This window comes from Mandrillus leucophaeus, unplaced genomic scaffold (assembly GCF_000951045.1).
Source record: "Mandrillus leucophaeus isolate KB7577 unplaced genomic scaffold, Mleu.le_1.0 Scaffold394, whole genome shotgun sequence".
Lineage (NCBI taxonomy): Eukaryota > Metazoa > Chordata > Mammalia > Primates > Cercopithecidae > Mandrillus > Mandrillus leucophaeus.
Window position 1 is genome coordinate 520,786 of NW_012104187.1, and position 14,777 is coordinate 535,562.

The following is a 14,777-nucleotide window of genomic DNA, read 5'->3' on the forward strand; positions in this document are numbered from 1 at the left end:
GACACTATGAACCAGAATATTATCACGCTAAAAGCTGCCAGTGAAACAGTAAAAGATTCCATCATTGTATTTCTCAGTGCTCCACGATGTAGATACTATTGTCCTTTGACAAATGAGGAAACTGAGACAGAGAAAGATTAAGCCATTAAGGTTGGGTACAGTGGCTCACACCTATAATCCCAACACTTTGGGAGGCTGAGGCGGGCAGATCACTTGAGTTCCAGACCAGCCTGATCAACCTGGCAAAACCCCATTTCTACTAAAAATACAAAAATTAGCTGGGCATGGTGGTGCACACCTGTAATCCCAGCTACTCAGGAGGCTTGAGGCACAAGAATGGCTTGAACCCAGGAGGTGGAGGTTGCAGGGAGCCAAGATCGCACCACTGTACTCCAGCCTGGGTGACTGACAGAGTGAGACTCTGTCTCCAAAAATAAAATAAAATAAAATGAAAAATAAAAGAAAGAAAGATTAAGCTATCAGCCCAAATAATACAATTAGCATATTGTGAAGGCTGGATCCTGATCAGTCCTGCCTGCCTCCAGAACCAGGCCTTGAGCTGCCAGGCAATAGGGCTGTACAGCCTGATTGCCCTGCACAATTAAGGTTATGCTGACAAGAGTCCTTAACAATCACAGCTACTATTATGCAGACCAGCATTATGTTGCAATAAGGGCCACCCACATTTTTTGAAGACTGTAAAGGGAGTTAAGGTGACCTCTTAGCCTTTCAATAATTTTGACTAAGGAAAACCCTTGACCAACATATTTTTTAAAGACAAACAGAAGTTTTGCAACCGTGAATCTTCCAGTGTTTGAAGTCAGATTTTGAAACATAAGGCATGTTCTCATTCTTCTTATGTTTAATAGCAGGAAATTAGAACCTAGATTTTCAGTCGGGTATGGTGACGCACTCCTGTAGTCCCAGTTATCTGGGGGTGGGTGGGGAGTGGGTCCTGGGGCAGGAGGATTCCTTGAGCGGGGGAGGTTGAGGCTGCAGTGAGCCATGATCATGCCACTGCACTCTAGCCTGGGCAACAGAGCAAGACCCTGTCTTCCAAAAAAGAAAAAAAAAACAAAGAACCTAGATTTGAAGAGATTTCATGTTAGACGCCAGATACATCATTTTTAACATCTTATTCTCTATCTTGCTGATTGGCTCTCTTCTTATCAAGGATACTTCTCTGAGAGGAAGCCAGAAAAACAGCCGCCAGAAGAGCATCTGGTATTAAGAGGCTCAGTATCTGGAAGAGAGCATCAGATGTGTGTTATCTGACTTCCTTCTTACAGCTGGCTGTGTAATCTTCCCGCAAAGGAAGCCTGGGATAGTCCATACTGAGAAGGTCCAGGAGGAACAAATGGCATTGCAGAGAGGAAGAGAGGAAAGGGGAAATGGGTGGTAGGAGAAAAAGAATGGAAAAGACAGAAGATGAGATCATGTCTGCGGCAATTTCATAGGCCATGTCTACACTGATCTCTGGTGTTTACAATGCTGGCTGGAGTTCGCTTGCAGAAGTGCAGTGATAGTGTTAGGGGCGTTTGAACCAGAGTAACTCCATCTTAAATAGGAGCTACATAAAATGAGGCTGAGACCTACTGGGCTGCATTCCCAGATGGTTAAGACATTTTACGTCACAGGGTGAGATAGGAGGTCATCACAAGATACAGATCACAAAGCCCCTGCTGATAAAACAGGTCACAGTAAAGACGCCAGCCAAAACCTATGAAAACCAACATGGCCACAAGAGTGACCTCTGGCTGTCCTGGCAACATCAGGAAATTATCCTATATGGTCTAAAATGGGGAGGCATGAAAATCCACCCCTTGTTTAGCATACCATCAAGAAATAACCACAAAAAAGGGCAACCAGCAGTCCTCAGGGCTGCTTTATGGAGTAGCCATTCTTTTATTTCTTTACTTTCCTAATAAACTTGCTTTTGTCGGGCACGGTGGCTCACACCTGTAATCCCAGCACTTTGGGAGGCCAAGGCAGGTAGATCACCTGAGGTCAGGAGTTCAAGACCAGCCTGGCCAACATGGTAAAACCTCATTTCTACTAAAAATTCAAAAATTAACCGGGTGTAGTGGTGCATACTTGTAATCCCAATTACTCAGGGGCTAAGGCAAGAGAACTGCTTGAACCTGAGAGGCGGAGGTTGCAGTGAGCCGAGATCGCGCCACTGTACTCCAGCCTGGGCAACAGAGCGAGACTCCATCTCAAAAACAAAAACAAACAAAAAAACTTGCTTTCACTTTTCTCTACAGACTCGCCCTGAATTCTTTCTTGTATGAGATTCAAAACCCTCTCTTGGAGTCAGGACCCCCTTCCTGTTAACAAGAGAATAAAAATGTGTACAAAGATTCATGCATTAAAATCTCTTCCCTTTTGGAGGGTCAGTGTGGAGTACAAAAGAGGCAGAAAGACAGAATGTGACTGGTTCATCCCGCATTATCCAGAGAAGGGACAGCTGGCCAGCCATGGCAGAACTGGCAATGTACGTAACAGCAGATCAGAGCTGGAGAACACCAAAAGATATTCATTACTCCTTTCAACCTTAATTACAACTAGGCTCCCCTTGTAATTGTTTTAATCAAAGCCACCATTATTGCAGCAATAGCAATAATTAGGACCCCACAAATAAGAAGAGTAACAATAATCATTATTTTTGACATGGAAAGATACACCATTTTTGACGGGCCAATTTCTATATTTCTCAGCAAAACTGATACTTTCTTTTTAGAGACAGGATCTGATTTTTGGGCTTCAGTGATCTTCCCACCTCAGCCCCTGAGAAGCAGGGACTACAGGTGTGTGCCACCACACGTGGCTAATTTTTTAAACATTTTTTGTTGAGATGGGGTCTCGCTGTGTTACCCAGGCTGGTCTCAAGCTGCTGGCCTCAAGTGATCCCCTCGCCTTGGTCTCCCAGAGTGCTGGGATTATAGGCATGAGCCACCGTGCCCAGTCCCTTTTTAAAATTATCAAAGAATTACAGCAGGATTCTTGTTCTTTTCTCTTCGTCTGGGTTTACTGACTGTTGGAAGTGTGAAGAAAAAGCAAACATGAAGTCCATAAAGCACGTTTCACATTTTTAGCCACTCAGATAATGATTCCCTAGAAGAGAAGGTTGAATTTAAGGAAGAATATGAGATTGAGAATAAAGCATAGATTTCAATTTTTCGGGCTGATGCCAATCCCCATTTCCATGGATAATCAAAGGCTGAGTGGGTTAGACATAATTTTTGCACCTAACTGGGAAGACAGCAGAGTTAAAACACTGAGCTTGTCTCCCTCGTGTGGAAATCAGTATCATCCTGCCCTTCTTCCCACCCCCACCCATCACACTTATGGTTAAGTGCTTTCTGCTTCCTTCCCTACGTTCTCCATACTCAAAGGTCAATCTGATAACACACCAGTGAGGTCAGTAGAGGAGGCCTCATATCTCCTGTGACCCCAAACCTGCTCTATCTGCTAAAAGTCATTGCACACAGCCAAGAAACAAAAACATCCCTAGCCACAGTTGGGTAATGTCTATGTGGCTGTCAAAATAACCAGAGGAAACAGGTAGGTGAAGACAGAAAGCTAGCACAAAGCAAGGCATGCAGAAGGAGCACATCTGTGATTCAAAAGAAAAAAAAAATGTTAGGCACAGTGGTTCATGCCTGTAATTCTAGTCCTTTGGCAGGCAGAGGCAGGAGGATCGCTTGAGGCCAGGAGTTCAAGACCAGCCTGGTCAATAGAGCAAGACCCCGTCTCCACTACCAAAAATAAAAAACTAGCCTGGGCATGGTGCTGCATGTCTGTAGTCCCAGCTAGTCAGGAGGCTGAGGTGACAGGATCTTGAGCACAGGAATTCTAGGCTGCAATGAGCTACGATCACACTACTGCACTTCAGCCTGGGCAATAGGGCAAGAACCTATCCAAAAAAAAAAAATAAATAAAAAATAGAAGAGCAGAAACAAAACCCTAATGTCAGTTTTTTAAGGAAAAGGAGTTACCACAAGTCTGTATCTGTAAGATCTATTTTACCCTGAAAATAAATTTATGTATTTGTGTATTCATTCATTCATTTGCTACTTCATTCATTCACAGTGCTAAGCACGCCGTGCTTTCAGGGTACACAGCAGTTGGTACCATGCTTTCCTCAGTGAGGTAATACCCCTTCATTACCTGCACTTTAGATGCGTTTAGATGTGTTTGTGGTTGAACATGGGAACACTGTTTTGGGGAACTGCATACTCTCTAGGCCTTTCCTCTCTGGCCTGGCCTCCTGTTCTCTTGCTATATTGGCAAAGAAGACTGAGCTTGCAGGCAGAAGTTTTCTACACCCGGCTTCCTCCTCCCAAGCCCCCAGAGAGATCCGGAACAACTCAATAGTATGCACAGTCCACTAAGCTATCCTTTACCTTTCACAACGAAGGTAAGTTTACTTTCCTTGATGTTCATTAAAGAGCGAGCTACCCAAGGAGAAATGAGAGCATATTCGTACCTGGTCTCTCAGCCTCTCTTGGTGACCCATGATTGCAGAGGCGTGGTGGGGATACTTCTGCTTCAGATGTTCTAGGAACGCTTCTCTCTTCCGATCCATCTCAGATGTTTGCATTCCCAGGATTTCCTTGGAACTTCGGGGCCCTCCTAGGGTGTGTCTCCTTGGGATATTGCGGGAAGACTTGGAAACTGAACCACGACTATTTCCATTAGAAAGGCGTTCCTTGGTTCTGCGGCATTCTGCATCTTCTAGTGATGTTACATGCAGATTGCCTTTCCCTTGTTCTGAAAGACAAAAAAATTCAGTTCACAATTAATGATTTCCCACTAGAAGTCTCATTTGCAGAACACCAAGAGAGTTTGCGGCAGTTGTTAATGTATGAATGTTAACTTTGCAAATCTTTTTTCTTTTTGTTTCTTTTTCTGCTTTGCAGCAGTCAGGGGGAAAAAATCCACAATCAAAGAAATACGAAAAATCATACTTTAGAAATAAAGATGTTCACTGGGCATGGCGGCTCCTGCCTGTAACCCCAGCGTTTTGGGAGGCTAAGGCAGGAGAATCACTTGAGCCCAAGAGTTCAAGACCAGCCTGGGTAACATGGTGGACCCCTATCTCTACAAAAAATTAAAATTAGCCAGGAGTAGTGGTGCACGCCTGTAGGTCCCAGCTTATCGGGAGGCTGAGGCAAGACAACTGCTTGAGTCCAAGAGGTTGAGGCTGCAGTAAGCTATGATCATGCCATTGCATTCCAGCCTGGGTAGCTGACAGTTGTGAGACCCTGTCTCAAAACATAAAAACAAGAAAACCCACAAGAACACTTGGTTAGGTTACTTGTGTGCAGGCAGTTGGGTTATTCCTTATCCTTGTCTGTAATTATAGAAAGAGTTAACTCCGGCTGCGCGCGGTGGCTCACACCTGTAATCCCAGCACTTTGGGAGGCTGAGGCGGGCAGATCACGAGGTCAGGAGATCGAGACCATCCTGGCTAACACAGTGAAACCCCGTCTCTACTAAAAATACAAACAAAAAGAAAAAAAAATAGCCGGGCGTGGTGGCGGGTGCCTGTAGTCCCAGCTACTTGGGAGGCTAAGGCAGGAGAATGGCATGAACCCAGGAGGCGAAGCTTGCAGTGAGCCGAGATCGCACCACTGCACTCCAGCCTGGGCCACAGAGCGAGACTCCATCTCAAAATAAAAAAATAAATAAATAAAATAAAGAAAGAATTAACTCCGGTGATTCTGATTATTTCTGTATTTTAAATAACAGTTTCATTCTGGTAACAGGATTGTTATATAAGCTCAATCAGATTTCTGAAACATTTGCTTCATCACCAAGAAAAAAAATAGCTATCACCCTGTACATAAGTAATTATTGACACATGTGAACCATTTGACAATTTTATTTTCTCTTATTGGCATAAACCAAGCAAGCATAAGAATATCATCAGAAGTAACAATCGAGGGGTTATAAAGTAAAGGCTTAGACAAATGAAAAAGAAGAGCAATGGTATGTCCTGATAGCCTGGACCTAAGACATCCTGCCTTCTGAGCTGGCTTTGAAGGGACAAGTTGGTTTCTGCTAAGAACAGATCAACTAAGCCATGTGATGTCAACGCTGAGAGTGGGGAGCAGGTAAAGGGAATCTCCATTCATCCTCGATGGTTGGGAGATGGGGTGTCAGGTTTGAATATTCCAGTGAGCTGAGAAAAGAGAGTTACATTTTTAAAAAAAACAATTAGGGAGAAAAAGTAAAACATTCAGAAGCACTTCAGGAGTTAGACAGGCTCTCTTCATGAAGTCAGGCTCTTCACGAAGAACAGTTCTTGTCATAAAGTATGGCTGATACAGGCAGAATAATGTTTCCCTGTCCATTGAATTCCCTGGAAAAAGTACTAGGCTGGATCTCAGGAATCTTGGCTTTAATCCGACATTTAGAACAAATGATGTGACCTCTCTCAGTCTCATTCTCTTCATAAATAAAATGAAGATGATTGAACTAACATTAGATATGCAAAGAGCCTTCTACCTCTAAATCTTTTAAAACTATTCTAATTGTTTTTTTTTAAATAAGTTTCCAATAGAAGCATATTTGCCAATTATTTATCTTTACAAGTTAAGCGCAGAAAAATACAGATTCAATATTTGGGAGTTCTGCTCAGCTGAATGCCAGATAAACAGAAATCAATCCTTCATGCTAGTTTTGCAAAGCAACAGGTGTTGAGAGTTTAGGCATAAATCAGTTTCCAGAAAGCAATGCCACCAACACTCTTTCCCTTGTCTTTGCCTGGAAAGATCTGTGTATAGAACTCTAGGTATAGATGCCCTTTGGTTGGGCAGGGAAAACATTTTAATCTCAGGCTGGTTTTCCTGTTCCAGTCTTCTAACCCTTGATGTGTGTTCTGGGAATAATTCTTCTTGTTTACCCTTCAATTCTCATTACACTGCTAATTATAGCATCTCCATCAGACACTGATGGGGAACCGGAGAAAAAGCACAGCCAAGTTAGTCAATTCTTCTACTTTTCATTAGTTTCAGCAGTAAGTTTACAAGGAGAAGAAGATGGAACTATTGGGCTAAAAGATAGGGCTAAACTGTCATTTCATTTACTTAGCTTACCCTTCGAACACTTAGACTCACATCATGGCTACCTTTTAAATGATCTCTTCCTTAACAATATAAAAACAACAGGATCTATTGAACAAAGCTCGATGCAGAAAATGCTGTGTCTCAGGTTGATAAACACCTGTGCAATCTGAAGAGGTTTAGCTTTCTCTTTTGAGTGTTGTGCATGTGTTTCATATCAGCCAAAATTGTTGTATACTTGATATAACACTCTTGCCTTTGTTTTGTTTTGTTTTGGTTTGGTTTGGTTTTGAGACAGGGTCTTGCTCTGTCAGGCTGGAATGCAATAGCATGATCATGGCTCACTGCAGCCTTGACCTCCTGGGTGCAAGCAATCCTCTTGCCTCAGCCTCCTGACTAGCTGGGACCACAGATGTGTGCCACCACACCTGGCTATTTTTTTATTTTTATGTATTTTTTTTTTTTTTTTTACCTTTTTTCTTTTTTTTTGACACAGAGTCTCACTCCATCACTGAGGCTGGAGTGCAGTGGTGCGATCTCAGTTCACCGCAACCTCTACCTACTGAGTTCGAGCGATTCTTGTGCCTCAGCCTCCTGAGCGGCTGGGATTACAGCCGTGCGCAACCATGCCCGGCTAATTTTTGTATTTTTAATAGAAACGGGGTTTCACCATGTTGGCCAGGCTGGTCTCGAACCCCTGACCTCAAGTGATCCACCTGCCTCAGCCTCCCAAAGTGCCAGGATTACAAGCATGAGCCATCACACCTAGCAACACTACTGACTTTTAAGTGGAGTTTGAAGATTAGTTTTGACATTATTAAGAAAATATATTTTAAGTTATCCAGGACAGCTAGATGAATTAACAGGATTGAGCCTCTGGAAGGGTGATTTCTTACACAAGTATAACACACATCTGTCTACATGCACATGTACAGTCATACGGCTAAACGTCCATGCATGTCCAATGGCAACAACAGGGCAGAAAGTCGCATCCCGCCTTACTATGCCACACAGGCTCATATGATCTATTCTGTTTCATCCAAAGAGCATCAGAAGAGGTCTAGACAGCCAGGACAATAAACCCTCCTTCTTTTTTGAAATGAGTTGGGAAGGGAGCTGGAAGGGGAGAGTTTTGGGGGTCAGAGCCAATCTTCTGTCCACATTAATCTTTGAGTAGCTCTGATTTACTTGACTAGACTCATCAAACTTCTGTTTTTTCCTAGCACTTTTCACCTCATGTTGCTTTTCTGTTTTTTCTTTCTTGTGGATTTTTCGAAAATATCTCCAGTTGCTTAACAAGGATTGATGTGATTTGGAGGAAAGGTACAAACAGCATCAACCATTAGCAAGGCTGGAAGGGTCAATGCAGCCACTTGGCAAACTTCAGATTGCCTTCGGAGCTCACTTCTTCTTTTTGTCTCAATGTCCTGCCTTGTGCCTTCCACCCAATGCCCAATGCTCTAGCATTCTGTCTGCCTCCCCTCCTACCTCGAGGCACCTGCTCTACTGTCACCAGCACTCACAGCCACCTAACGCCACTTTCCACACAAAGCCCCTTTACCCACATCCGTCATCTGAGCCTCTTCCTCAACAAGGCTAAGCTCTTGGAAGCGTCAAGTCCCACACCTGAGGGAGAAGCAACAACTCTGCCATTCCAGCCATTTCAGGAGAATGTGGTCTTTTCAGCAGGGAAAAACTAAGAACAATTAAAACAAGAGAGGGAGCAGGCAGAGGACATTAGTCACAATTCCATAGCCATGTTGTCAGAGATCTGAGCCTGGCCAACTCCTCATTATCCACATGAATAGAGAAAAGCTCAAGTGTGGATTATCCAAGCCATCAAAACAGAAATACAATTCGATTTCTTGTTTGGAATGCGCTTTGGTGTTAACATTTAAATATGGGTGTGTCTAGCTGTTTGCTATTCTGGGAATCCTTGTTGAACAAAATAATAAAGCTGTAGCATGAAGGCAAGGCTTGCTGAAAGGCAGTCCTGTTTCCCTTTCCTGCCCCTCCCAGCCTCTGCAGAGCCCAGGGCAACTCCTCCTGGGAGCTCACTTCAAGCAGGGCAAAGAGCAACATATGAGCTTAAAGCCGAGCAAAATCCCTGCAACATTCCCTGGAGAAGTGAGGACAAGGCAGACAGAAATGCTAGAGGGACACTTCAGGAATCCAAGGGGCTCCCAGACTAGGATTTGGCATTCTGGAAAGAAAGCATGGAAAGTAGGGGCTGAGGTAGACACCAAACACGCAGAGGCTCTTGGAAGATGAGGCATCCTCAAGGAGAAAGCCGCACTGCAAGTCCCGCAGGCAGGCAACTGCAGGAGCTGCCAAGGCCAGCTTCTTCACCACAACTCAGGTTACTCTGGCTGGGTCAGCTGACCTGCAGCAAGGGATTTGGGGCCTTGCATCACTCAGGCATTCCACACCCGCTCCAGAGCCAGCAACAGTGCTGACGGCTTCCCTGAGATCCTCTTCCTGGGTCAAGATTAGGTAGGCCGCAGACTCTGAGGGAAGGCATCCCCCCTTCTTTCTGGTGGCTTCTGGTTAGCTGTCTCCTTCTCAAGTGTGCTGAGAAGCTCTCTTGTCACAGGGAGCATCATGGGGAGTTGCTGTTTGGTCTGGAGACAGCCCTATGTGTTCAACCAGAATGCTCTTCTGCTGCACACACAGGCAGACCGCATTTTCCAGCCACCTCCCTCCATCTCACTGGGGCCTTGTATTAATTCCAATCAATGCATTGTGGGCAGAAGCCACGTGAGCCACCTTCGGTCACGGCCCCTGGACCTCCTGAATAACTTTCCATGTTCTCTCTCTCTTTACTCTTTGGCCAGTGGAATACAAAAGATCCATAGAGCAGAACCCTCGAAGGCCATGGGGGATGGCAGAGTGACAAGGCAGGAGGAGCCTCAGCAGCCACCCAGGAAATCCACGTGGCCACAGAAATCACACTGTGCTGTGTGTGAGTGAGCAATTCACCTTCATCATCCAAAGCCACCAAGATTAGAGGGTGGTTAAAACAATTAGCCTATCTGATTAATACACATAATCGGTTAGCAGGCCGCAGGATCCTACAGCCTCCCTCAGTTTTCAAGCTCCCTTGTGTTTTTGTTTGTTTGTTTGTTTGTTTTTAGAAACAGGGTCTTGCTCTGTCACCCAGGCTGGAATGCAGTCATGCAATCATGGCTCAATGCAGCCTCGAACTCCTGCGCTCAAGTGATCCTCCTGCCTCAGAATCGAGTGACGGGGACTACAGGTGCATACTACCATGCATGGCTACTTAAAAAAATTTTTTTTTGTAGAGATGGGATCTCACTATGTTGCCCAGGCTGGTCTAGAACTCCTGGCCTCAAGTGATCCTCCTGCCTCAGCATCTCAAAGTGATGGGGTTAGCTCCCTTGTTACTATCATAACATATACACAAAGCAACACAGAAATTACAGCTGAAACCGGGTCATTATATTCCTCTACAGCATAAAATTTTGTCAATGATGAAGAGGATTTCTGGTATAGATCTTAGACAAAGTAGAGACAGGACCTTCTCTTCCCAGAACAGCATTCTGTGTCAAGCACTGATTGATTGATTCATTCATTCATACAAATATTTATTGACTGCCTGCTCCTACACCGAAAGGAGTTAGGAGATAGAGTGTGAAGTAGATCAAGTCAGACTTAATTCCCTCATAGAGGAGTCCACGTTTGAAATAGAGAGGCCAACCACAAACAAATCATATAGATTCTAAATGTCACCTACCGATAAATGCTTTGAAGAATGAAATGGGATAAGGGTACAGAGACCGAGGGGGCTGTTTTAGAGGAGGTTTCTGCATATCTGATTCCCCAGGCTTGCACTCGATGGGAGGCTGCCAATCAGAGTGTGGGGAAGGTAAGCAGGTGGGCTGATAGCACTTCACCTGCATAGTTTCAAGACCTTAGGGACCAGGGCAAAAGCACACACGTCAGGACTGCTGTGGACAGAGTCATCCCAAGGAATGACTATCCCCCAGGGTCACACTGAAGAGCCCATGGCCTTCAAAGGGAAAATGATAGAGTTAGATTCAGGTTCCACCAATAATTGTTGAGTGCCTACTCTGCAAAGCACACTATGCGCTACACTTCCCCATTGTTATTTACCTGGTAGCCGGGCTATTCAGCCGTGGAAGCTTCATTGATTAGAGCTATTCTTAGGGTGATCATATACCCCAGTTTGCCAAAACAGCTCTGGGTTACAACTGTTGTCCCAGTAAAATTATTTGTAGTGTTCCCTTTCACTCTCAAAATGATCTCATTTGGACAATAAGTTACATGATCACCCCAGGGATCCTTATCTATAGCAGGATAATAAACTCAAAGTCCCGAAGTGGTATAATTAGCCTTTCATTCAACAAATGTTTACTGAGTGCCTTCTGAGGTGCCCGGTGCTCTGTTAGGTGCTGGAAATGCAAATGTGGATAAATAAGACATGGTCCCTGCTGTGGAATATCACATTGTCATTGGGTAAAACAGATACACAGGCAGACACAAGAGAGAGTGCAATGATAGAAATGGACGTCATGGGTAATGTTAGCGTCAGAGATATTGCTCTCCCTCGCAGCACTCGTGCTCACTGGGAGAACTAAAAATGAAGCCATGCTTCTCTACAGCATCCTATTCACCCAGAACTGAACAGGATTTAAAAAATCGAACTTGGATTTTTATTCCTCTTTTGCCATTTTTTCCAGCCCTTCCTTCCAATCTCCCTGACCTCTAGATGCTGGAGTGCCTCAGGAGGCATCCCTTTGGACTTTTTCTTCTGCACACAGATTCGATCCTATGGGATCTCTCATTTCTCAGTCTTCCTTCAGCTCTAGTCATTAATATCCAAATTGCAATCAATATCTCCACTTGGATCCCTGATAAACTTCTCAATCCTAATCTATCAAAAGATTTTCTGCTCTTCAGACCCTCAAACCATAAACACCCTCTCATCTGTTCTTTGTAAATGCTCCCCCACTTAGGCAAATGGCAACTCCATTCTCTCAGCTGCTTACACCAAAATTTTGGAAGTTGTCTCTGACTCCTCTTTTTCTCTTACATCCCACGTTGAATCCTTTAGCAATTGCTTTTGTCTTGTTTGTCTTTTCTTTTCTTTTCTCCTCTCCTCTACTCCCCTCTCTTCTTTTCTGTTCTTTCCCCTTCCTTCTCCTTCTCTCTCTCTTTCTCTCTTTCTTTCTTTCAGAGTCTTACACTGTTACCCAGGCTGGAGTGCAGTGGTGCAATCATGGCTAACTGCAGTTCCAACCTCCTGGCTCAAGTGATCCTCCTGCCTCAGCCTCCCAAGTAGCTGGGACTACAGGCATGTGCCACTATGCCTAGCTAATTTTTTTTTCTAGAGATGGGGTCTCACTATGCTGCCCAGGGTAGCGGAAATGCTTTGGGCATTACCTTCAATACACACCTAGAATCTGCTTGCTTATCACCACCTGCTAATCACCACCTGGTCCAAGTTAGCCCTGGTTCTTGCCTCCTTGACTACAGAAGCTTCCTAAAGGCCTCCCTGTCCTTCCCTCAACCCTACTTGGGTTGTTCTCAATACAGCACCCAGTATTACCCCCATTTAAAAAGACAAATCCCTTTGTAACTCACCTAGGCAACATAGCAAGACCCCTTCTCTAAAATAAAATAAAATAAAATAAAATAAAATAAAATAAAATAAGATAAAATAAACCACGCATGGTGGCATGTCCCGGTAGTCCCAGCTATTTGGAGGCTAAGGCCAGAGGATTGCTTGAGTCCAAGAGTTCAAGGCTGCAGTGAGCTATAATCATACCACTGCACTCCAGTCTGGGTGACAAACGAGACCCTATCTCTAAAAAAAAAAAAAAAAAAGAGCAGTCCCACCTGCCAGGAGATTCCCACCTCTTTCAAAATAAAAGCTCTAGTCCTTATGATGGTTTCATGGGCCCTGGGTGATTTGGCCTGGGATGACCTCTCAACCTGTTTACCTCCCATCCTTCTCCCATGTTCTTGTTATTCTTTGAATACATTAGATTCCTGCTATTACCTCTCTCATCTTTGCTCAAATATCACTTCAGTGAAGCTCTTTCTAATAATCCTATTTAGTTTCACTCCCTGTTCCTTTTCCTGCTTTATTTTTCTCCATAACCTTATTTCCATCAAATAGGGTTGCCAGATAAAATACAGGACTGCTCTGTTAAATGTGCACTTCACATAAATAACGGATTAGTATTTTTAGCATAAGTATATCCCAAATATGACACAGGATATACTTACACTAAAAAAAATTCACTGTTTACCTGAAATTCAAATTTAGCTGGGCCTCCTGTGTTTTTATTTGCTAAATTCAGCAACTCTGCCATCTAACATGCTATATATTTTATTTATTTGTTCATTGTCTGTCTCCACCAGCTCCCCACCCCCTGAAACTTGGTCCTTACACTGTAAGTTCAATGAAGGCAAGTATTTTCAGTCTGCTTTGTTCACCACTGGATGTCTGGCAGCTAAAACAGTGACGACGACATAACAGATGCTCAATATTCACTGAATGAATTAATGAGTGAGCAAAGGAGCATGCTCTCTCAGCCTGACCATCCTAGCCTCTGAAGCCTCTGAATTGCCATGATTGTTGGAAAGTCATTTCTTAAATGGATCCCTTTCTAACAGCCCCTCTAGAATCTGGGTCATTTCTTTCAGGACAGGCCCAGAGGTTGAATTCCTGCAGTAAGATCCTGTCCCAGAAAATGGAGGGGTTGCGGGAGTCAGGGGGAGGAGGCAGCCTTATCTTCCACTGGATGCCACTGACCCCGGTGGCCTCAAGGAGGGTGCTGTGCTTTGGCGGCACGAACGCAGACACCTCGACAGATGACTGTTCAGACTCAGGGAATCTCCAGCCATTACAAAACTTCGAGTTTTCTACATTTCACTGGGGGATTTCTATCTCTTGTCATTGTAAGTTCTCTTGTCTGGCTTAGCTTTGCATTTTCAGCTTGGATGAGTCATGTGCTACTTCCCTTTTACATGTTCATAAAACACACACCTTTTCCCCTGTGCATAATCCCTACTCCCACGCACAGCACTGCACTCCCGCACTTCTTTTTGTTGTGTACTGGCCCCTGCATGAACCTGAGGGAGGCTGGGTCGGGCGGTCCAGGGCTGTGCGGTTTATGAACATGCTGCCTATAGGATTCCATAGAATCAGTTCTTGGCATCACAGGCGCCAGATGCCAGAGAGCAGGGACCTCCTCTGGCTACCCAATCCCGCTGCGAAATTTCTTTGGAACAACATAAGCTTCTGGAAATTCCCTACGGAAAAGACAAGTCTATTATAAACACAATTAAAGGGAAACTGCCGGAGAAAATTTACCAAAATTGTCCAACAACTCCCAAGTTTTGAATTAAAACATAAAAGAAGATCCAGAGTTCTATCACCCAGATGCTCAAGCCCTCCCCTGCTGCTGGGATCTGTAAAATAAAACACGCCTGGTTTCTGTGATTTAACTCTAAAATACTGCACAAACTTTGCAGCCAGCATGCATCTGCCACATGGAATCCCCCAACCAATGAATGGAAGCTGCCGTCCTAGAGACAGTTTCACAAAAACAGCTCCTTTCTCCCATGGCTGGAGCCCCGGGAGGAAATGATTAGGAGCTGCTTAGTGATTTATTTGTCATTGCTTAGAGATACAGCGCATGCTGATGGCTCACTGTG

General features: G+C 44.3%; 1 protein-coding gene across 5 annotated transcripts in view; it reads right to left on the reverse strand.

Annotated features, from left to right (window-relative positions):
* The window catches only part of KIAA1217 (KIAA1217 ortholog), a 914,794-nt gene that overhangs the window by 385,673 nt on the left and 514,344 nt on the right, over positions 1-14,777 (reverse strand). For 4 of the 5 annotated variants that reach the window (XM_011991313.1, XM_011991311.1, XM_011991312.1 and 1 more), the window contains one exon: positions 4,490-4,773. In XM_011991313.1, the coding sequence (XP_011846703.1) occupies positions 4,490-4,603 (114 nt within the window). In that variant the 5' untranslated portion in view covers positions 4,604-4,773. Of the gene's footprint in view, positions 1-4,489; positions 4,774-5,819; positions 5,836-14,777 lie in introns of those variants that run through there. The other variant, XM_011991314.1, reaches the window with a different exon arrangement.